Raw genomic sequence first — 24582 nt, 5'->3', positions numbered from 1 at the left:
GTAAGCGGCGATATTAACTGATATGAAGAAGCGCCAGGAAAAGCCTCGTTAGTTAGTGATGTTCTTTATAAAGCCAAGAAACGACTTGTTTCAAAGGTTTTGCTTGTTTGTTTGTTGTTTACCACCGCAATCAGCAATATTGCAGCTATATGACTGCGGTTTGTAAATAATCAATCTTGTACCAGACAATCATGAGCATTGATCTACGAAATTGGGATACGATAACATGCATCAACCAAGTCAGGGAGCCTGACCACCCGATCCCGTTTGTCGCCACTTACAAGCATAGGTTGCTTAAGACCAATTCTAACCAGGTTTGAACTGTTTGAATGTCGTAATTCTAGGTTAAAACATGGCATTTCTTTTTATCGTTTTAGTGCTAAGATCACTTGTGAAACATGGTCAAGATTGACTTTCGCGAAGTTTCTTTGTATTTGTGACGTTATTACATAATTCGCTCAGGAAAGTGAGTGAGTGAGTTGGGTTTAACGCCGCTTTTACAGTTTTACAGTATTACAGTTATATCACGGCGTGTCAGCTTAATGTGGTAGGAAAGACCGAAGTGATGCAGGTCTGAGACGTTTACCACTTCGGTGAAACCCACGAGCACGGGTATGGTGCTGACAAACCTAGAAACATAATTGGGTCGAACCGGGATTCGAACCCACAATCATAGGTTTCTGGCGTGCCCGCTCAGGAAAGACAACCCGTATATCCTGGTGGCTTCTACTAATACTCCTAGTTCAAAGCGGAGTGATACACAACTCATTCTTCGTTTACGGCTTGTATTATTAGCGGACATGGTTTGCCCAGTCGCCTTATGCGCATCAATTCACGGTGCAGAGTTGCGTCCCCCTGGGCACGCCAGAAACATATGGCCGTGAGTTCGAATCCCGGTTCGCCCCGATAGTGTTTCTGATTGTCAGCACCATACCCGAGCTCGTGGGTTTCACCGAAGGGGTAAACATCTGAGACCTGCATCACTTTGGGCTTTCCTCCTAAATTAGTATGAATAACCACTCGTGATCACGACAGTTATACGGGGCCTATGAAACCTATGAGTGTGGGTTCGAATCCCGGTTCGCCCCGATTATGTTTCTAGGTTTGTCAGCACCATACCCGTGCTCATGGGTTTCAACGAGGTGGTAAACGTCTGAGACCTGCATCACTTGGGGCTTTCCTCCCACACTAAGCTGACACGCCGTGATATTTCTAGAATACTATTCAAAGCGGCGTTAAACCAAACTCATTCACTTTTGTATTAGTGACTTAATCATACAATTCCGCTTGGTAGGAGCACGTTAGTGCGAAGTTAACTCCATAAACAAGTGCCAAATATTACATTAGGTACGAATTTACATATAACACCATTTATACTTCCTCTACCGGTGGACACGGTCTCAGCCTCATATGGGTGCGTAACGTATATTGATGCATCGTACATGATCGAAGAGAATGTAAAATGCCGCATACTTAAAAAACAATTGTTAAAGGCTTTAACTGCGCTTCATTTAGTTCGGTTCCAATTCAATTTAGCGCGGTTAAATATTCGGTAGCCTTGTTCTAGCTTGAAAACACTTTATGTTTGCTTCCCAATTCATACCTTAATAATATTGAAATACAGACAAGTTCATAAATCTTCCCAGTCATTCTTACATGGCTGACCGTCTGATTACAGAAGTAATAAAATTGCCATTAGCAAGTGCTCTTAAACTTGTATTGACTTGCAATATATTTATTAAAAGTCAACGAGACCTCGGATTTTAAATCTAGAGAAACCCTGAGACAGACATCATTATACACCATCTTCCCGGGGCAAGGGCGTTAACTGACTATAAAAGTCCAGCTTACACCCTTGCCGAACCAGGCCGGAATTTCCAGGTTCGATCGTTGCGCCACCAGTGGCTATTACGAGTTATGTCCCTTCTATGTTCCTCCTAATGACCAATCAGATTCCATCTTTCATATCACTTGCATTTGCTTCAATCAAAATGGCGGCGTAATTTGCGTAATATCTGTCGACGCCCAGTCGGCGGTACACATGCTTTGCAAATCCTGCAGTCGACAGAAATCGGCACATGAAATCCATTTTGTTCAGGAACCGGATGTCTTGTTCATTAAGCGATTTTGATTGGACTATGCATAGACTCGTTAGTCCAGCCAAAATGTTACTCCATAACTGCAGCCTAGCTCGGCAAAGGTGGAAACTGGACTTTTATAGTCAGTTAACTCCCTTGCCTCGGGAAGATGATTATACACCATGAATAATGTCCCGTGTGTATCCGCGAGTGTTTTCTGACAATTCAACTTTCTTGTGTCCGCCCGTGTTTTGTGACTTTCTTGTGTCCGGGCGTGTTTTCGAGAATTAAACTTTCTATCGTTATCATTAAAAGATGAAACGATGGGAAGCTCAACTTCGTTTTCTCCAAGTTTAATTAAGGAAGATATAAAAACTGTCTAAAAATGTTGGATTTCAGGGCCACAGGAGACATTTTGAGGCGGTTTGGCTCTAAAAAAACCTCCTTTTGGTAGAATGCTCAACACATTGTTAGTGTATACTTACCTTTATTATACTAATGGTAACGCAATTTATATCTAATTATACTGTTATTTACTGTTTTATTAATATCTATGCATTTGGTTTAGTGCAAAAAGTGCATGAGTGGATGTGAGTGTGATTGAATGTCTGTGTTAATTCCAATGTAACAAAAGTCCGAGTCCATAATATCCATACCTCTAATACTCTAACATCAAAACTGTTAATATCAACGTGCATAACAATAGCTTCCTTGGAGAAGGCCCCTATACATCCGGGCGGTTTGGGAGGATTCCATCTGCGCAGGTGCATAATCATGCGATCTATTGTCATCTAATCACTATGCATGAGTAATTAATTACCGTGTGTGAATAGCGTCCAGTGAGCTGATGACCACAGAGTGGACATCATTAGTTGTCGCCTCTTGCCAATGCCGCTCTGGAACACAAACAAAACCAAATCACCATACAGTGACTCTAATACCGTATTTCCTGCATAAAAACGCCGGGACTCGTATAAAAGCCGAGCATCGATTAAACGCCAGGTATAGTTTTCATGCACGGGATTCTTCCCATTATTGTCTTTGCATAACGATCGATCACTAAACCGCTAAACAGAAGCATTTTAATGAACTTTCAAACTACGGTACCGAAGATGAGTCTGAGCTAATCATATAAGTCGTAAATTGAAATTATACGCCGGACCTCGATTAAACACATGGGGTAATGAATGTATGAAAGAAATATATAGACCCGGGCGTTTAATCGAGGAAATGCGGTAAATCATTGAGTTCCTTCATTGAAGACAACCAGGATGACCCTGTCCAATAGCCGTATTGAAATGGGTTGTTACTTGTGCCTCCAAAACCTTGTCCACTCAAGTAATTATGGCAGATAGACACGCAGTCATTAGGAAAAACTAATAAACCATCTGAATTCTAGGGGGAAATAATTGGTTTCTTGCGTTTAGTTGCGCTAATGGGAAAACGATATGAGAGAAAACTTATTTCAGTAGATCAAAGGTGGAATAAACAGTTATCAATGTATACCTTTGTCACCGCTGTGGGAAATGAGTTTTGTCTCGTTTTCAGCTTGTGCGAGTTTGGGGCGTTTGGTCCACAATATAATGCCTGCATGGCCTGAGACTTAACTGACCATATATATAAAATAGCTACGGAATAAATCGCAAAGAACAATGAAGAAGAAAGTGTGCCTTATTTGTTATATGAGAGTTACGTCATGATGCACAGACGTCATGGCGCTGTTCCAATTTCCAATTATCCTTGGTAACATCGTTCTTTCGTTACAGTCTAGCAAGAAATGATTAATTTTCGGTGAAATAGTTTCTTTGTCTAATATTTGACTGTTATTGCGTTGGAAGAAATACGGAAGATGATGTCAACCATCTCTCATGCTGCAGGCTTATACCAAACTTATAGCTTAAATGGATAGAATTATCATTAAACCGCCCGCGTGTTATCAGAAATGAGCGGGCCACTGTAACTTGATAATGCCCCCATATTGCTTGACGACGGGCCATTATCAGGCCCGTTGTTAGGTGACGCGTGGGGATAGGGAAAGGTGACGTCAAAGTTGAATAGTGACGTCATCGGGTTTGTTCTATGACGTTTCCATATTTGTGAAAGTAGGTCAGCGACATTCGTGTTGATTGCAGTAAATTGTTGTTTCTTATCAATTGATAACAAATTCCATCCATTTTAGTTATAATATCGGTAAGGCTATTTTTTAGGGCATTATCATTTGCAGAAGCCCTCGGTCTTTTCAACTGCCCTCCTTCGTCGGGCAGTTATTAAGGGCTTCTGCAAATGGTAATGCCCTGAAAAATAGCGATGCCCTTATGATATTCAAACAGCTATGTCCGTGCCACAGCAACCACCAAACTGTCTAAGGCGGGCGCGGGTAGAGTGCTTTATTACCCACGTGGTGAAGATACAGGTGGTAAGATACTAAATCCGTACGTCACACGTGTGTCGTACAAGGTTGACCTTGTTTTATTCGTTTTGATTGGATAACCGTGACCTCTGTCACACCGGGACTACTTTTTTCATTCATAAAAAATCGCGAGACGTCATTCATTTTGCAATTACAAGGCAGAACTGAAGAAATTCATGAGAACGAGAGATATTTACAAATACTTTATTAAACCAAACAAGATAGTCACACGCATCAAATTCGGTTTGCATTCAATATAAGTTATGCATAGAGCTCCTACAGACGTATAATCGAGCTAGATCTATAAATCGATTTACAATGTACGACTGCCGATCGAGCGCGTCCCTTGAGCGTGACGCACCCGACCATTTTCGCAACTTTCAATTTGATTTAACGTAAAAGGGTAAGCGTGGTGAAATGAAGTCTGTTTAAACTATCTGGACAGATATCTAGACTTACTTGGGATGATCCGGTTGTGCCATCGGTGTCCCCTTTGAAGCGTATTTTGTGGCGCTGTTTCGGTAGGTGTTGTTCATGAATGAACGAACACGACAGCACGACCAGATCACTTAAAGTTCACAGTTCCGATAAAAATCATTCGAAAACTCCGTGGAAGTGTGCCTGACTTCTGATTTTGTGGCCCCAAACATCCCAAATGTGAACAGTAACATTCCCTATCTCTAGCGTAAAACGCTGTGAGTGGATCGCGGTTGTCTTTTCTTATTCCGGTGGCGACCTTGCCCTTCGAAGCTGTCACTACCATGCAAGCAGACTTGAGTTTGTTGATTTTCACGTCTTCAGTGAAGGGTGGTACAGTTAACATGAATGTCTTTGGCGAACAGTCTGATTTCCCTCTTCCAAAATGGTACGAACATGATATAAATTCACCTGATAGATCAAGGAAACCGAACCATTTTGATTGCACAGACAGGACCCCGGCAGTGTGACCGACTGTTGGTCCGATATTCAAAGCGCGGCGCTAATGTGACATTTCAAATTTTCTTATCGGTGTCCTGCGTACTTACAACATGGCGCTTGAATTACCATAAGTTGAAGACTTTCTTCCAAAAGGATCTTGAGCGTCGGTGCTGGTTTGTTTGCAAACAGAACAGCAGGCGCATGATGTCAATGCGTATGCATAAACATGTCAACAATGCCCATATTTGGTCATATATCAATATTCATGCGCAACCAGATTTTGCAACCGGTTTCAGTTTGGTCTGTCAACGAACGAAAGTTGTTATGTATTTACACTTAAATATATATTTAACGTGGGTAATAAATAAAATACCACACTCATTCTCGTTAGATACCATTTTTACGAAACTCGTGAACTTTCTATGGTATCTGACCTCGCTTTCGCTCGGTCAGATACCATAGAAAGTCCACTCGTTTCGTAAAAATGGTATCTAACGAGAATGAGTGTAGTATTCTCTATTTATGAACTCGGTTCTTTCTAACCCTGTGGGTAATAAATATTTACGGTCTGGGCACGAATTGTACGTGCTCTGCCCCCACGTGCATGTAATGTAATAAATAGAGAATACCACACTCATTCTCGTTAGATACCATTTTTACGAAACGAGTGGACTTTCTATGGTATCTGACCGAGCGAAAGCGAGGTCAGATACCATAGAAAGTTCACGAGTTTCGTAAAAATTGTATCTAACGAGAATGAGTGTGGTATTTTATTTATTACCCACGTTAAATATATATTTAAGTGTAAATACATAACAACTTTCGTTCGTTGACAGACCAAACTGAAACCGGTTGCAAAATCTGGTTGCGCATGAATATTGATATATGACCAAATATGGGCATTGTTGACATGTTTATGCATACGCATTAACAACATGCGCCTGCTGTTCTGTTTGCAAACAAACCAGCACCGACGCTCAAGATCCTTTTGGAAGAAAGTCTTCAACTTTTGGTAATTCAAGCGCCATGTTGTAAGTACGCAGGACACCGATAAGAAAATTTGAAATGTCACATTAGCGCCGCGCTTTGAATATCGGACCAACAGTCGGTCACACTGCCGGGGTCCTGTCTGTGCAATCAAAATGGTTCGGTTTCCTTGATCTATCAGCTGAATTTATATCATGTTCGTACCATTTTGGAAGAGGGATTTCAGACTGTTCGCCAAAGACATTCATGTTAACTGTACCACCCTTTACTGAAGACGTGAAAATCAACAGACTCAAGTCTGCTTGCATGTCAGTGACAGCTTCGAACGATCGAAGGGCAAGGTCGCCACCGGAATAAGAAAAGACAACCGCGATCCACTCACAGCGTTTTACGCTAGAGATAGGGAATGTTACTGTTCACATTTGGGATGTTTGGGGCCACAAAATCAGAAGTCAGGCACACTTCCACGGAGTTTTCGAATGATTTTTATCGGAACTGTGAACTTTAAGTGATCTGGTCGTGCTGTCGTGTTCGTTCATTCATGAACAACACCTACCGAAACAGCGCCACAAAATACGCTTCAAAGGGGACACCGATGGCACAACCGGATCATCCCAAGTAAGTCTAGATATCTGTCCAGATAGTTTAAACAGACTTCATTTCACCACGCTTATCCTTTTACGTTAAATCAAATTGAAAGTTGCGAAAATGGTCGGGTGCGTCACGCTCAAGGGACGCGCTCGATCGGCAGTCGTACATTGTAAATCGATTTATAGATCTAGCTCGATTATACGTCTGTAGGAGCTTTATGCATAACTTATATTGAATGCAAACCGAATTTGATGCGTGTGACTATCTTGTTTGGTTTAATAAAGTGTTTGTAAATATCTCTCGTTCTCATGAATTTCTTCAGTTCTGCCTTGTCTCGCGATTTTTTATGAATGAAAAAAGTAGTCCCGGTGTGACAGAGGTCACGGTTATCCAATCAAAACGAATAAAACAAGGTCAACCTTGTACGACACACGTGTGACGTACGGATTTAGTATCTTACCACCTGTATCTTCACCACGTGGGTAATAATATAAGTATCGACATTCGTATATGGGGCAAATATCACTTCATGCGCGCCAGTAATATTGTTTATTACCCACGTGGTGAAGATACAGGTGGTAAGATACTAAATCCGTACGTCACACGTGTGTCGTACAAGGTTGACCTTGTTTTATTCGTTTTGATTGGATAACCGTGACCTCTGTCACACCGGGACTACTTTTTTCATTCATAAAAAATCGCGAGACGTCATTCATTTTGCGATTACAAGGCAGAACTGAAGAAATTCATGAGAATGAGAGATATTTACAAACACTTTATTAAACCAAACAAGATAGTCACACGCATCAAATTCGGTTTGCATTCAATATAAGTTATGCATAGAGCTCCTACAGACGTATAATCGAGCTAGATCTATAAATCGATTTACAATGTACGACTGCCGATCGAGCGCGTCCCTTGAGCGTGACGCACCCGACCATTTTCGCAACTTTCAATTTGATTTAACGTAAAAGGATAAGCGTGGTGAAATGAAGTCTGTTTAAGCTATCTGGACAGATATCTAGACTTACTTGGGATGATCCGGTTGTGCCATCGGTGTCCCCTTTGAAGCGTATTTTGTGGCGCTGTTTCGGTAGGTGTTGTTCATGAATGAACGAACACGACAGCACGACCAGATCACTTAAAGTTCACAGTTCCGATAAAAATCATTCGAAAACTCCGTGGAAGTGTGCCTGACTTCTGATTTTGTGGCCCCAAACATCCCAAATGTGAACAGTAACATTCCCTATCTCTAGCGTAAAACGCTGTGAGTGGATCGCGGTTGTCTTTTCTTATTCCGGTGGCGACCTTGCCCTTCGAAGCTGTCACTACCATGCAAGCAGACTTGAGTTTGTTGATTTTCACGTCTTCAGTAAAGGGTGGTACAGTTAACATGAATGTCTTTGGCGAACAGTCTGATTTCCCTCTTCCAAAATGGTACGAACATGATATAAATTCAGCTGATAGATCAAGGAAACCGAACCATTTTGATTGCACAGACAGGACACCGGCAGTGGGACCGACTGTTGGTCCGATATTCAAAGCGCGGCGCTAATGTGACATTTCAAATTTTCTTATCGGTGTCCTGCGTACTTACAACATGGCGCTTGAATTACCATAAGTTGAAGACTTTCTTCCAAAAGGAACTTGAGCGTCGGTGCTGGTTTGTTTGCAAACAGAACAGCAGGCGCATGTTGTTAATGCGTATGCATAAACATGTCAACAATGCCCATATTTGGTCATATATCAATATTCATGCGCAACCAGATTTTGCAACCGGTTTCAGTTTGGTCTGTCAACGAACGAAAGTTGTTATGTATTTACACTTAAATATATATTTAACGTGGGTAATAAATAAAATACCACACTCATTCTCGTTAGATACCATTTTTACGAAACTCGTGAACTTTCTATGGTATCTGACCTCGCTTTCGCTCGGTCAGATACCATAGAAAGTCCACTCGTTTCGTAAAAATGGTATCTAACGAGAATGAGTGTAGTATTCTCTATTTACGTGATCGGGATGGCCTTACGGACTTTATTCAATTAATTCTTACTGTGACGTAAGGTAGGAATGACGTCACACTAGAAACGACGTCATAGCTAAGCTGTCCTACAATATTGTGGTTTTCTATTATATGAAGGCGGTCGTGATCAGTGCATTTTTCTAAAGGGGAGGTTAATGGGATTAAGAAATAATGGGCAATGAAGAAATTCTTCCACTTGCAGGTGTACACTCGCTCTGGCTCGGGAAATACAATAATTCTGACACTATTGTCGTAAAATTAGTATTACACACAAGCAAGGGTAACTCTTTGGTGTTAGCAAATATATTGAGCGGCATGGGGTGAGTAGTAAGCCTATGTTAAAGTATCAGAGCTACGATCATCTTAACGCGAAGATCGCTTCGTGCAAATGGGCCCAGTGTTCTGTGTCGATGTGAATTACGTATTCACCGACAACAGTCTTTAAAACAAAATATGGCGCTGTATATGCTCAGGCAGTTTCTTTACACCGTACTACTTCACTCGAACATGTTACAGGCATTGACAGCATATAAGCACGGCAACTTGGAAAGCTAACATGAGGTGGGCACCCCTAAAGAAAACTACTTTGCAACGCTTTCGTTCTACACCGAACGTCACCATTATCACGTCATATCGCTCATTGTGACGCAAAAGATGTGACGTCGTATATATAAAAGCGCCACATTCCAAGCTCTCTGTTGTCCCCGAAACCTAAAATACACTCTCTTTGTTGATTTCTATCGTTTTTTCCTGCACGAAATGTATTGCCACACATCCTTTGAATTTTGTAGTAACGGTAACTTTGCAATTTGTAAGCTATACTTGTAGGTATAATTATTTAAATACGCCTACCGACAATGATTGAAAAAAGTGTATATTAGCTTCCGCAATAATGCGGCCGTCAAACCAGCTGTTTTAATCAGGGGTGGTGGTGGGGGCGGTTATTGTGATTTAATAGCCTCTGATTGACCAATCAGAATCGAGTAATTTCCAAATTTATGGTAGAATCTCCGATAACATGAATATTACGTGGCATAAAGTTCAAATTCAGGGTAAGACCCATATCTCACTTACTCACTCACACTCAGTGCCGTCTGTTACGAAGTACCTATGTATGATTAATCGAGGTAGACATTCCATGTACTTACAATGAGTTGCCTACAACTTCTTGGCGCGAAAGTCGGCAATACCCCTCCACCTATATCACGGCAGCCTGTTACGTGTTATGATCGAGTCTGGACCAGGTAAAACAGTGACCAGTCACAGGTCCCCTGATCTCTATAGTCGGCACCACAATAATCATGGACCCTCACAGAGCTTGCTTACGTATAATGAGTGTACTGTATTTCCTCGATTAAACGTGGCGATGGGGTAGCCTGGAGGTTATAGCGTTCGCTCGTCACGCCGTTGGCGTATGTTTGATTCCCCACATTTTTAAAATACGTGAAGCCCATTTCTGGTGTCTCCCGGTCGTGATATTGCTGGAATAATGCAAAAAGAGACATAAAACCATACTCACTCATAGATTTAAACGCCGGGGTCTCGATTTAACGCCACCTGGTGGTGTCAGAAGTCCTCAGCAGAAATGACGACATTGTCATTTGAAGAATGACTGTCAGACAGTTTGGGAAGTATGAAAGAGGCGGAAATGTGACAGCGCCTTTCCTGTCATGTATCTTATCAACATTTACCTTTGTGGTGGTAGTTGAATCTCTCTCTCCCTCTCTCCCCAAAACATAAATAAATAAAATAATAATTTAAAAATGCAGAATGGGGGTTCCAACAATATTAAAAGCATGTGTGGCAATAAGTTTTAAGTAAAAACTCACGATCGAAATCAAGGAATCATATAATAGTATCTATTTCACGACAGTGACCAATGTTATTTTCTCATTTTGAGACATTTAAAACATGTTTTTATACAAGAAAAGTATATTCACTAGAGTTGAAAAGTATCGCCTTTTGTATATAACTTATATATAACTATATATATATATAACTATATATAACTATATATATATATATATATATATATATATATATATATATATATATATATATATATATATATATATAACTATATATAACTATATATATATATAATATATATATTCATATCCTGGAAATTCGGTATATTTTGAGTTTGATGAGGTTTATTTTGTCAGTCGTAGCCATGGATTTCTTTACGTGCAAAAAATCCCCAAATCGATCGTTAGGTAGTAATAGCTCTTTGTGATTTTAGAGTTAATAGGTTTTCGTAGTAGCTTCCTGTAGAATAGTTTCCTGTGAAGCTCATTGGAAATTAGCTAAGGATTCCCCAATGTGCTTTGCGCACGCATCCCGTGTCCATGTCAACATTGACAGGTCATCAATCAAAATGGATGTCAGTGCAACAGGATGTATAACAGACATTGGCAGATAAATATAGGAAGAACATTTTTCCAATACACAGGCGCAATAATACAATATCCGCCCATGATATGATCAGAAAAATGGTTACATGCAGTTTTTCTAGTCCAGAGTGAGTGAGTGTGTGAGTGTGTGAGTGTGTGAGTGAGAGAGTGTGTGAGTGTGTGAGTGAAGATTAGGGTGCAAATGGGTGGGTGGGTGAGTGAGTGAGGTTAGCGCCGCTTTGAACAGCATGCCGGTTGTATTATCCCGATGTGTCAGCTTCATGATGGAGGAAAACCTGAAGTGATACAGAAGTTGAACGTTCATACATCCCTGCTATGTCCATATACAAGTTGTATATAGAGACCACCACTCTGACGACCCATGCTCACTTTCACGACCATGGACATACCATTAGTCACGTGATCATACCTTCGCCATAGAGATAGCACAGTGACGTGTTACACCGTTGCCATAGCGATACCACTCACGTGACGATGCTTTCGACATAGAGCCATAATAATTATGTGACGTTAGCTTTGTCAATAGCGATGCGATTTCTCCAAGTGACCATATACTTATACTTTTGCCATGTTTTTTTCCAATTAAATTATCGCAAATGTTCGTAATACTTAAATATTTTTTCAGTAAATCTTTTGATTTTGTATATTTATCTTTTTTTAAATAACACGTGAATTCCCGTCTTCGGTTGCTTTATCTTGAAACCTTTCTTCAATCTGTGTAACCTAACAATAGAGGAAATAATACATGTATTCTAAATTCTTCGCCATTGTAAGCGACAGTGTGGGAGTGTTATATTATAGTATGGGGGTTAGAGTGTGTGATGTACACACACCGTGGTATATTGTATTGTCGTGTATTGTTCTGTCATTTTATAATGTCTTCTTGTTTAAAAAAAATATAATTTAAACGCACGATTGTTGTCATCTCAGACCATAATATAATTAAAAAATTATATTTAGATTATAATAAGAGTTACGACTTACACTCATGCACACGCTCAGATAAAAATAGGTGATAATTGTTCCCCTCGTTTAGTGTTTAATCAGTGACAGTTATAGGTAATTACTGTTATCCAAATAATCCGCGTTCAACTATCCGTTAATTGCAAGGTACGACAAACAATATCCAATTAACCGCGGTGTCGCTAATTAGCGCTGCAACCAGCACCTGTCGCGGCCACCCTTCTATGGCCTATTCATCTAGTCTAATATCGCTTTCAATCTGTTGATTGCGTACTGAAAAGCATCAAATCGATCCAGTTCGCCCGCGGATGTACATTCTGGTTTGATGTGGATGGGTTTGCTATCGTCCATATAAAGTGATGCATCAAGTCAGACGGCGCACATGCTGCACGTGCACATCCCGTGCTGCACGCTTGCCACTCATCCGGGATCTGTTGTAAGGGTGCTGTTCATTTCGCCTTGCAACAGACAACTTTTCTCAGTACAGGGCAACGTTTTAAGAAAAAAAATATAAAACTGGGACTATTCTTTCCGACCCTTGTGATTCTACTCTGTCATGGACCGGAGAACTACTCAAAAGGTAAAGTAACAATTCTTGTAATAATAATACAGATTAGCTTGTTTCAAAGTTCCTTTCGAAATCTTTGAGTTTAGTTCAGTAAATTATTTAACCTTTATATTACAAAGTATTTAGTGATTGGGGTTAACGTTTATGATTTTCTTTAGGTTTTGTTTTAATGTTATATAGTTCAGAGAGCACATGCTATATCTGATCATTGTTTAGACTCGGTCGACTTCAGTAGCCGGGTTGTAAATCACCATATTTAAACATTTTGTTTCTTTCAAGCACTCAAATGAATATTGTATTTACAATTGATGATAAAAAGAAAATGTCAACGCCCGAGAATAACCAGTGTCGATTTTCCGCCGAAGCAGATCCCATTGAGCGCAAAATGCTAACTAGCGTGAAAACCGTATGAATGGATCACTGAAAATGTAGTTATAAAGTGTATTCGTATCACATTATATGCATTAATGAACAAATAGAATAATGTTTAAATCGTGAATACCAAGTGGCGTGTTTTCATGAATGGATTGAAAGTTACGCGTCTCATCGGCCATATTGCAACGGCAGCCTGTTTCAGCATTTAGACATTTTTTTAATGAATGCTGGAAACGGGTGGGTATCGGGTGGTCAAGGTCCATTTCACAGGCGATTATGTTAATCGCACCCCGACATTAACCATTAGTTTGTCTAGCCCAGACTCGATTATTTAAAGGTATTCGACCTATACATATGGTTTTTTTTTTGTAAATAAAGACGTTTCAATTTTTTAGGCAATTAATCGGCGATGTACACTTTTTAGTATGCACGAAATGAGTCTTTACAAGATTGAGGTAACGTAAAAAATATCATTTGAGTAGTTCCTGAATATACATTATGTACAAACCCTGCTAAAACGAAGACAACTCCTTAATGGGAATTAAATTTGAAGCAAATTTTCGTTATATTTTAATAGACAAGGTCAATGTTGGAGAACTAAACAGGTTTGTTTAACAAATTGGTTAATTCACTAGAAATCACACATCCTCAGTACCACAAACAACGTCGCGCTGTGCATTCAAGAACGATAACTCAAATCCGGAAACATGGCGTACGCATGCGTAGCTTTACTGTTGTCAAGTTTGAACAGAAATGCAAAATGACTTGAGATATGGATGTAGAACAACTAACGGAGCAGATATTGCTTTGTTGAAACATACGGAGTATCGATATCGCACGGTATGTTTACTAAACGGTGGTATTTATTATGTCAGTTAATTGATATGGCATACTTCAGTTGAATTATTTTCTGTGCGCTTTTCATGATGCGTCCAGGCATGTCGCCCTGAGCGATATCTGTCATAGTCTGCGTTCAGTGGCAAAACACAGTCTAGTCCCTCGCATTTGCGGACATGATAGATATGCCATGTCATTTCGAAAACCTTCTTTGTGCATCTTTTTCGACCTGAAAACGGTATTGCAGTACCAGTGTAACGGTATCAGTAACGGTAGGTTTATATGTTATGGCCTATACTATAGGCGGATCCAGAGAGCGGGGTCTGGAAACACCACCTATATACATATATATATACATACACACATGTATCTTTAGATCATACATTTTCAGACGGCCATGTTTATCGCGACTCTTTGTGCTAGGCCTATAAGGGGGGCTGTAGCATCATGCAGACATTGTAAATACTCAGATGATGGCTTGTTTTGAATCGAAAGTTGTCTTACATAAGTGAATGGTATGTTTTAGTTATCGGTTATTCATGTGATAAGAGCGAAAACTACACCTGTTTCTTAAACGTCCGAAAACCTTTAGAATACAGTACCACAAACCTTTCAAACACGTGACAATACCCTATGACATAGTTTGTAGTATTTTGTTGCCATAATTCACACCACCTAAACACTGCCCTGTGACAATGGTGACATCAGGAGTCATCATGTGTGCATAAGCTCCTCCCAGTGATCTATCATTCCCTATCATCTCTATACGCAATGTCATTTTACATATTTGTTTACTAAATATAGGCTGCGGCGGCGCATTTTATAGCGAGCACTAGTTTATGACAGCACTTTTATTTTCAATATATTTTTTATATCGTTTTTTTTCGTGAGTCAAGTGGCTAACATGGCTAAAATGGTTATAAATCGGAACTAATATACATATATTAGTTTTTCAGTTCTTTAATTTTCATATTATGCACAAGAATGCAGTTTATTAGGTATATTATATTGGCGCTGAACACATCCAAATGTCGCCGGTGTTAGGTTAGGTTATTCCGAACTCTATCCTTAGCCCTTGGATCCCCTTTACGATCAATCACCCCTTTTCAATGATTAGGGTAAGGTTCCTGTTTAGTGGCCATTAGATTACCTGAACTCTGTCCTTAGCCCTTGGATCCCCTTTACAATCAATCACCCCTTTACGATCATTAGGGTTAGGTTCCTGTTTAGTGGCCATTAGATTACCTGAACTCTGTCCTTAGCCCTTGGATCCCCTTTACCATCAATCACCCTTTACGATCATTAGGGTTAGGTTCCTGTTTGGTGGCAGTTATAAATTCTATACCGGCTCCTAATATTCTTCACACAAAAACGTTGAGTCAAAAGGATGAAATATTTTGGCTACTGGAAACTGTCCTGGAACATTCACACATCCTTTTTCACCTGCTACATTTTTTAGTACTGATTCAAAAGCGAACTCACCGTTGTGTCGTCACTGGCCATGCTTATTCCTCCCTCGTTCCGTACACTCATCCACATCATCCTTACAGTGTTCCCTACCACATTTTTGCTGTCAAAAAAAACACCCGACGGATTATTAAATACCATGTCATTCATGTGTACTCGTGGGTTCGACGGCTGATGTCTGGAACTGTTTTCGTGCCATATCGGCTCATTCCTCACCACTCGGTATCTTGTAGATTACGGAATGGGACGAGTGTGACAAATGGCATCGGGATCATTCATAAGTGTATGTAGACTAAAGTCACGAGACACCTACCCGTAACCTTCATAAGTCGCATTCACCTATTCGACCCTTTTCGTTCAGTTCCGTAATGTCGTAGGCATGACAAGGTAAATTTGCACTAAGTTTCATAGTGTGGACGGTCAGTCGGTTAGCTCTCAGGCTAACTATCCGAAGGTCGCGGGTTCTCACAAAAACTGATTGCTTGTCTTTGAGACATGTGACCTACGGCAGAGATCGTCCTCATGAGAAGTTGTGGGACTGTATTCCAAAGGTGCTCCGCCATAACATGGGTACATATACATGTATCCCATTCAGGCAACACATTGATCAATGTGCTGGAAATAAAACACCAAATTTTGTGATATTCCCGTTATACAAATGTGAAAATGATGCACTAAGAAAGATAAAAGAAAGTTAATGGTTTATATTTTAATTATTTTTTTGTGACTTAAGGATACATGTCTTCAGACATAATCGATTATTTAATGAAATCTTTAAAGATCAGTTATCACAAGTCCAATGTGAATTCTATACAAAGTATGACTTGGTTAGATTTGAGTTTAAAGCACATATTCCAATTTGCCCCCGACACAGTTTTATGTATTTTATAAAAAGGAAAACTACATTCTAAATTTTCACTTGTGTAAAATTATAGCCAGCTTATCTCAAGTGCTGTTAATCTCTTTCAGGGTGCGGGCAGAAAGATGGCAACTGCTAGCTTCCTGGCCGGGAGTCCCTTGCAGGGGGGTGGGTCATCTCTTGCACAACAGCTGCCACAGCTGATGCAGGAAACAGAGTTGCAGAAGATGCTGACAGATGAACGGATGCGCAGTGAGCAACACAAAACCAACTACCAGCAGCTGAAAACAGAACACTCGAGGTGAGAGGATTAGGAAGGATTGTCATGCATTAACTATAAGGAGATCAATCATATTCAAATATGAGTTTTAAAGTATCACCTGCTTCATGTATTGCGTACTTGGTAATTGTTTTGGTCATTACATACGAGCATAGCTTCACATTACAGTTCTAACAATAATTAGGCCTTTTAATTTGTGTTAGATGATATATTTGATACTCCTTAATGATCGTCTCATGTGACAATTTTTGATTTATTTATTATTCCTGTTTTGATGTGATCAGATTACAAGATGAGTACATGCAGCTACAGATGGAGGTCAAGAGCACAATTGAGGAGAGCCGCATCGTGCAGGAGAAGTACAAGACCATGTTGGAGCAAACCAGGAGAGAACTTGTTGAGAGGACAGCTGAGATCGAGGAGCTTAGAGCCAAGGTCTGTAGCATGTCAGGGCAGTGGTTAACAGAGTAGTGATGGTGTCTGACCACCAGTCCATCAGTTGTAAACGTCATGTAGGATATCTCTGAAAATACTTCATTAATGATTATGATAATGCAAAATAGTTCATACAAGAAATTGTTTCTTTTTCAGACAAGTTTAACTCTGTGGTGATATGCCTTTGTGCTGATTGAACTAAGATGCCAGTACTACAGGAAAGATATTTTTTGTGTACAGTGATGAGGATGTATACTGTGTATACATCTTTCATATTGTTTTAAGTAGATACATTTGCCACAAGATCATAATGATGTTTATTATCATAATGCAGTGAAAGGAACACTGTTTCTGACTTAGGTGTTTGTCAGGTTATTTTGCCATGGAAAGTTAAAAATCTTAGGTTTGTTCTTGTGGGTTTCAAAGTTGTAAATATCTACTTTCCTCCAATTTTAAATTTATGTTCTGTGATATAACTGAAATACTGCTCAAAGGCATTGAACCTGACTCTAGTGTAGTTTTCATTGCTGTCCCTTGTTACAGGTAGTGACCCCCCAGAGACTGGAGATCCTCAAGCTACAGGTGACGGAAGACCTAGAGAAGACATACCGGGAGAAGTACTACAAGCAGGAGCAGGAGATCGAGGAATATCGCAACTCACTCAATAAAGTCCGATACGAGTTCTCCTTCCTGAAGTCTGAGTACGAGCATGACAAGCTGGAGAGTCAGAGAGTTGTGGAGGAGCTGAAGATGCAGCATGATGCAGAGGTAGGCCTGATGGGGGTTGGCGTATAAGAAGAAATAAATGCAATTTGAAATATTGAATGATAATGCATTTAGGATGGGATGTACCTCAACAGTTGCATCACAGATCTCATTGTCTTTGTGTTACGTAAGGACATGGAGGACAGACTGATATGGGTGACTGAAGTAAATGTGAATTACTGATATCAATTTAAAAATTCAGAGGATAGAGTGTGGTATCCAGTTTTGTTCCTTCTTTTTCTGGGGGTGGTAGGGTAGCCTAGTGGTCAGTGCGTTACTTTTGTTACGCCAAATGCTTGGGTTCAATCGATTGCAGGAAGTGGGTGTTTCTTCTTTCAACTGTATGGTCATGTTGTATGTTCTGTGGCACTTCTGAGTTGTATCCCTTAAATATGTACCTGTGTTGGTCCATGTCTCTGCAAACCTAAGAAGTTATGTAATGCAAAAATGTATAAAAAAGAATTCCCCATATGGGTTCAATATGGGAAGCCCGTTATAATATTTGTTGTGATATTGCTACAAAGGATCAAAATCATGCTTACTCACCTTCTTTTCTGCTTTTATGGAATATGTATAATATTTAGAATACTGTATGGTGTCTATTCCATATAGGTGACCAACCTCCGTAAAGAGCGGGACACGACAATCAATCGCATCACGACCGAGAACACGGCAGACTCTCAGAAGGTGCGAGTGTTACAGCGGGAGAATGCTCAGCTCCACCTCAAGCTGAAGAGTCTGCTGTCAGAGATGGAGGAGATCCGGGCTCAGAGGGAGAAGATAGGACTGGAGTCGGACAGTGTCACTCGCATTCAGTCCAAACAGCTTTCAGAAAACACTGCAGTCATCAAGTCACTTGAGGTGGGGCATAATAGCTCAAACTGTCACTTTTTATGTGCTCTGGTAAAATGTTCCACTGATTTAGTAGGTCAAGTCTTATGAGTTAGCTTCGCACACAGTGCAAGGTAGCTGGAAAACAGGAAAGTATTGGAATATTTTTGGAAGGAAATATATGTGTGCATTGTCATACATGAAGGATATTTTTTAATAAAAAAACATGTTTATATGGCAGTAGTTGTAGCTCAGTGGTAAAGGTGTGTAGATGTACTTGTCATGCAGACCTTGTCAGTAGTTCCTTGCGGTGCTATTGCTTGAATATTGCTAAAGGTGTTATTAAACTGTATGACCAGTGAAGATCTGGGGTAGAATAGGTCTTCAGCAACCCACGCTTGCCGTAAAAGGCGACTATGCTTGTCGTAAGAGGCGACTAACGGGATCAGGTGTTCAGACTCTCTGACTTGGTCGATGCATGTCATTGTATCCCAATTGTGTGGATCGATGCTCATGATGTCAATCACTGGATTGTCTGGTCCAGACTCCATTATTTACAGACTGATGTCATATAGCTGGAATATTTCTGAGTGTGGCGTTAAACAACAAACAAAATTAAGCTGTATTATATTAGAGTTGATGACATATCAACTTTTGTATAGAGGAAGGTTTTTGTTTGTAGGCTGAGAGGGAGTCCCTGCATCGTCAGTCAGACAGCCTCCAGAGGGAGCTGTCTGGGACGGGGGAGACCCACAACCGCCTCACGGGGAAGATCCATGAGCTGGAGAAGGAGAACCTGGTGTTTAAAAACAGAGTGGAGGAGCTGACACACAAGAACAAGGTGGAGCTGACCAATCTGAAGATGGAGATGCTGAAACAGAGGGGAGATCTGGAGAGGGAGCGGGACAGGCTAGCTAACATGGTGGAAGGTGGGCAGAAATTGGCTATTGCTGACTTACTCTTTGTCTCTCAGTTGTAGTGGTTGACATGTACCACAATATGGGACAAAAATGTTGATTCTACTTGTGCCTTATGTCATTGCTATGTGGAGGTTTAGTTTTAAGAGGGACTTTACAAGATCTTACAGATTTCTTTACAAGATCTTACAAGATTGAAAGAAATTTTACTTGAGACCAGTGTTGTTGTGGGTATTTTTTTGTGCTGCCTGTTGTTCCTAAATGCCAATGGAGGTGTTTTCAGATCTTCATGCAGGGATGTATTATGTTGTGAAAGATCTGATTTTGATGAGATTGAAAGAAAGCACTGTCTTAAATTTTGTTTAGTCCATTTATTATTCACCCTAACCTCAGGGGTCTTCCTATAGGTTGATGTCAGTATATATTCTCAGTGGTTTCCATGCAAGCATACTTCAATACTTGTTACTTTCTACAGATATGCAGACCAACATTGAAATCTCAGAGCATAAGATAGAGCAGCAGAGCCTGGCCCTAGAGGAGAAGGAGCGCGAGGCCGTGAGACGGGTGCAGGCCGCCAGGGAGGAGGAGTTCACCAAGTTCACACAAGCTGAGAATGAAAAGTCAGTCTCTTGTCCTCCTTTTAAGATTTTAATAATAATCACCATTCAAATTTGGGAAAATTTATTTGTTTAAAATAGGCACAATGTGGATTTGAATATTGATGGGTATGTGCATGATACCACCTTCCCTGTTAATATCATTTTATTGATTTATTCAAGATTGGAGTTGGAAGCTAAGCTTCAAGAAGTAGATAGAAAAAAGATTGACGAGGAAGCTGCAAGACATGTTGCACAGGAGCGAATGGGAGAAAGAATAGCAGCAGCCAACAGTGCTCGCGATTCAGCGGAGAAGGAACTACTAGTGCTCAAGTAAGGACTTGTTAAGATGCCTCTTTTCTTTGTTGGGCCACATTCCTATTCATTGCTTTCTGATTCAAAATTGCTTTTTTGAAATCAAAAATATTTTTGCTATTTCTAACCCACCTTTTCATATGGAGGATTTAATCATTTAACTCGAGAAGAAAACCTTTGTTATCAGGTTATTATTTTATGTACCAGTATACTACATATGACTGATTGTGATTTTGTTTCCAGGACACGAATACATAATTTCGAGTCTCTTCAAAGTCAGTTGGAGAGAGAAAGAGGAGAAAATTCTGATCTTAAGAGTAAAATCAGCAAGCTTGAAGATGAGTTGGGTGGATTCCTAGGAAATGAACATGACATGACTGATCAAGTTATAAAATTAAGGAATCAAAACGAGTTGTTGAAAGACGAACTAAGATTAACAAAGGATCAGATGGTGAAGATTCAGGACAACCATGATCGTATTGTGGCCCAGCAGAGGGCAGCACTGGTGGATGAAAAGACCCAGCTAGGGTTAAGGGTTCAGGACTTGGAGGAGAAGTACAGCAATGCTCATTCTAAACTACAGAAAGCAGCATCTATTCATAAAAAGGTGAGACAGTGAGTCAAAGTTAAGACTGTTTTGTAGCTGCAGTTTCTGCCGCTACAGTTTGTTTTATGTTTTGTTGATCTTCAAATATAAGCCCTGATCCAGAGATATATAAAGGCAAAATGATCTCGGCATTCATGCAATATCAATGTACGTTCCAGCATATGTTTGTTCTTAATGGGTGGATATGCTGTCACACATTTTCAGTTGTTTTATTTGCATGAGCAATTGTCACTGAAACAGTCTGCTATGATACATTAGATACCAATGTAAACTTTTGCTTTTAAAATCAGTGAGGAAAAGGAAGTTTCAGAGGAGTAATGAGGAGGTTGTATATGACATTAGCGGTATATTCTTTTGGAACACATTAAGAGTGTTTCTTTGCCATTTGCTAGTATGAGTCTTCTTTGTTTGCATGTTTTGGTTAATTAACATCACCATGATTTTCTGTGTTGAATAAAGTTTGTGTTTGTATCCTGACTGGAGGTATGACAGTTGTTTGTTTTCTCTGCAGTACAAGAAAAAGCATCACAGGGTTACAGAACACCTCCGAGAAAAACTGCAAGTGCTTGATGCTAAGAACACAGAGCTAGACCTAGAGAAACAGGCACTTTCGTAAGGAGACATTTTTCAGTTGTTCAACTTATTATCAATATATGTCTACTTTGATTATGATTGTGATAGATGGGCCGCACTACAGCCAGGAACAGTCTTTGACTTGAGCCCCTAGACAAAGTCAGAGTCTAGTAGTAGTTCTGTTCTGTCCAGATAGCTCTCCTATAGAAGCTAAAAATAGCTGTTATAATTACACAAACTGAAAATGATGCCAAGACTCAATGTTCAGTCTTCAGGCTAGTGTTTCGCATATATTGTAAAAAATGTGAGATCTGACTTTGTGTGAAGTTGGTTTGAGATAGTGTGTCTGTTTTTCTCCATGAGAGCTGTTGTTATATATACTTTCACAGGCAGTGTTTTTCTCGGTTACAGCTGATTTTATATATACTTCCACAGGTAGTGTTTTTCTCCATGACACCTGATGTTATATATACTTCCACAGGCGCTGTGTCCCCCAGGATGCTTACAACCGTCTCAAGAAGCAGTGGAAGGACCTGTACCGGCGCCACCAGGAGTTCCGGGCCATGTTGCTACCCGGTGTCAGGCACGTCAACATAGGGGACAAATCCTTTGCCACCATCAATATGCCCTTTGATGCCTCACTGCCCAACTGGAGTGTCTTAGATTTGGTGAGATATAATTATCAAATTTGAATGTAGAGTGTGTAGATTAATCATGCACCAATGAACACTTTGTATTTGTGGGTTGTTATAACAGTTTGTACACTTTGGTGTAAAACCCCATTTTCCCAATCAATTATTGACTGCATTCATTGCCTAACATAAATACATTGCAAGCAGCAGCATTTCAGAAGGTGATTTTTGTGCTAAGAGAGCCATGATTACAGAACTTTACATTGTCTCATAACATCAAGTTTATTGCCAGGGATAATATGACAATGATAAGGTGCTCACACATCACAAATTTAGCTCTGTGTCTGTGTTGGAAGTTTTGAAGTTACAGCATGGTAAAAAATCGTTGACATGTTGACATACTGTATTCGACGCAATAAGCGCCCAGGGAGCTTTCAAAAAGTACTTGAGGGGACTCTTATTAGAATATTATTTTGGTGAAAAGAAAAGAGTTGAAAGATAGATTTCGTGGTTATGGTGACAGCCTGAAATGTTTATGTACGACAGATATATGTTTCCAGAATTTATTTGCACATAATTAAGGGTGCATATAACACATGAGTGTGCATTATGCTTGAATAAATAAGTCTTGTGTACATTGATCAATTGGAAGGGGTGCTAATTGGGATTGTTCACTAGCCAATATATTAGCAAATATCGCTGTGGGCGCTTATTACGTCAAATGCGGTAACTGTGGTTGTTGGGGCATTCATAACTTTGCTCATTTGTGCTGGTGACAGGAGCAAGAACACCAGGATGACCTACGACTGCTGAAGCAGCGCCTGGACACTCTGGACGACACACAGAGGCAACAGCTGCAGGAGCTGACTGAGATCACCAACAAGGCCTTCCGCCAGTCACAATTTGACGGCCATGCTACGCTGACCAAGGCTGACCTTGATAGTCGGAGTACACTTCGAGACAATGCAGAGGACTCCAGAGAAAAGGCAGATGAAGAAAAGGCCTCCATGTGATCCTTAATAACTCAAATTACAGATCAATAATTTTCATTCTCTTTAGATGAATCGGTTATACTTTTTAGAATTTCTACATCTTTAAAATATATTAAAAAGTGTTGCTAAGAATGTCTATATTATCTCAGGTTCTTTTATCTTATTGCTTATAATACGGTATTGTGTCATCTTTTTAAGTGCCTATTTACTCTTCCCACTCAGTTTTTCAGGGTATCTGAGAGGCAACTGTATGTTCGGATGGTTTCCCTTTGTCTGGATTCATTAGATCTGGACGTGTATTGCTATTTTATTCAATAAACTGAAAGTGATGAAACATGGGGCAGAATGAAATTGTTTTGTATGTCATTGTTATATTATATATATTGTAATATATGTATAGATAAAAAATATGTCTAAATGAGTGTGTTTTTTAAAGTTTTTGATCAACAGAAACAATGAGAATTTTCACAAGGGGAGAGAACTTGAGATGAACGAAATGCCATTTTCATCACATTTGCTCCCCATAAGGATCCCAGGAAGATCCCTTGCATCCAGTGTTTGTTGTAAAGAGGACAGGGGTGGTCGGGTAGCCTAGTGGTTAAAGATTTCGCTCCTCACGCCGAAGACCCGGTTTCGATTCCCGACATGGGTACAATGTGTGAAGCTCATTTCTGGTGTCCCCTGCTGTGATATTGCTGGAATATTGCTAAAAGCGGCGTAAAACCATACTTACTCACTCACTGTAAAGAAGACAATGTAGTCACACTCTGTGACTAGTCTCATCATAGTCAGTGTTCACGCTTGCTCCACAAAGATCTGAGAACATCCAGTTATAGTTTAACCACTAAAACATAGAGCATTCCAAACAACAGTTATGGGCTGTGTGTCTTAATGCTGGACATCATTTATCTGTCACTTCTATAGGATAAACATTTGAAAAGAAATACACTTTCCATAGCCTGTGGGAAGTACTGCCATACAATCTTGGCCATCTATTAAACATTACAAAATTATTTTTTTTCAGTTTTCAAATGTTGAATGGAGATCTAGTGCTGATTGTTGACTTCCTGGAAGTCATTTCATTGGTCAGTCTAAGTTCGTGAAAGGTTCATTTCTGATGTGACCTGAAATGAGATGATTTGTTT

General features: G+C 40.0%; 1 protein-coding gene across 1 annotated transcript; it reads left to right on the top strand.

Annotated features, from left to right (window-relative positions):
* The first annotated feature begins 14058 nt into the window (after positions 1-14058).
* LOC139444976 (centrosomal protein of 83 kDa-like) lies at positions 14059-23797 on the top strand. The gene is made up of 12 exons (XM_071226017.1): positions 14059-14171; positions 16605-16795; positions 17059-17209; positions 17753-17977; positions 18587-18835; positions 19488-19734; positions 20198-20342; positions 20502-20651; positions 20877-21240; positions 21752-21852; positions 22295-22481; positions 23225-23797. Exons 1-12 carry the CDS (start codon positions 14085-14087, stop codon positions 23456-23458), a joined length of 2331 nt encoding a protein of 776 aa, XP_071082118.1. The 5' UTR covers positions 14059-14084; the 3' UTR covers positions 23459-23797.
* The last annotated feature ends 785 nt before the right edge of the window (positions 23798-24582 follow it).

This window comes from Haliotis cracherodii, unplaced genomic scaffold, assembly GCF_022045235.1.
Source record: "Haliotis cracherodii isolate W230 unplaced genomic scaffold, xgHalCrac1.p SCAF_6, whole genome shotgun sequence".
NCBI classification, from domain to species: domain Eukaryota; kingdom Metazoa; phylum Mollusca; class Gastropoda; order Lepetellida; family Haliotidae; genus Haliotis; species Haliotis cracherodii.
The sequence above is the reverse complement of the archived record's forward strand: the minus strand, read 5'-3'. Positions and strand labels throughout refer to the sequence as shown.

What these genes read in the sequence shown, in the direction of transcription:
- LOC139444976 (XM_071226017.1), top strand. Translation starts at nt 14,085, where the DNA reads ATGCAAAATGACTTGAGATATGGATGTAGAACAACTAACGGAGCAGAT. An exon ending in ACACAAGCTGAGAATGAAAA is followed by an intron (nt 20,343 to 20,501) that starts GTCAGTCTCTTG and finishes GATTTATTCAAG; the next exon opens with ATTGGAGTTGGAAGCTAAGC. An exon ending in CTAGAGAAACAGGCACTTTC is followed by an intron (nt 21,853 to 22,294) that starts GTAAGGAGACAT and finishes ATACTTCCACAG; the next exon opens with GCGCTGTGTCCCCCAGGATG.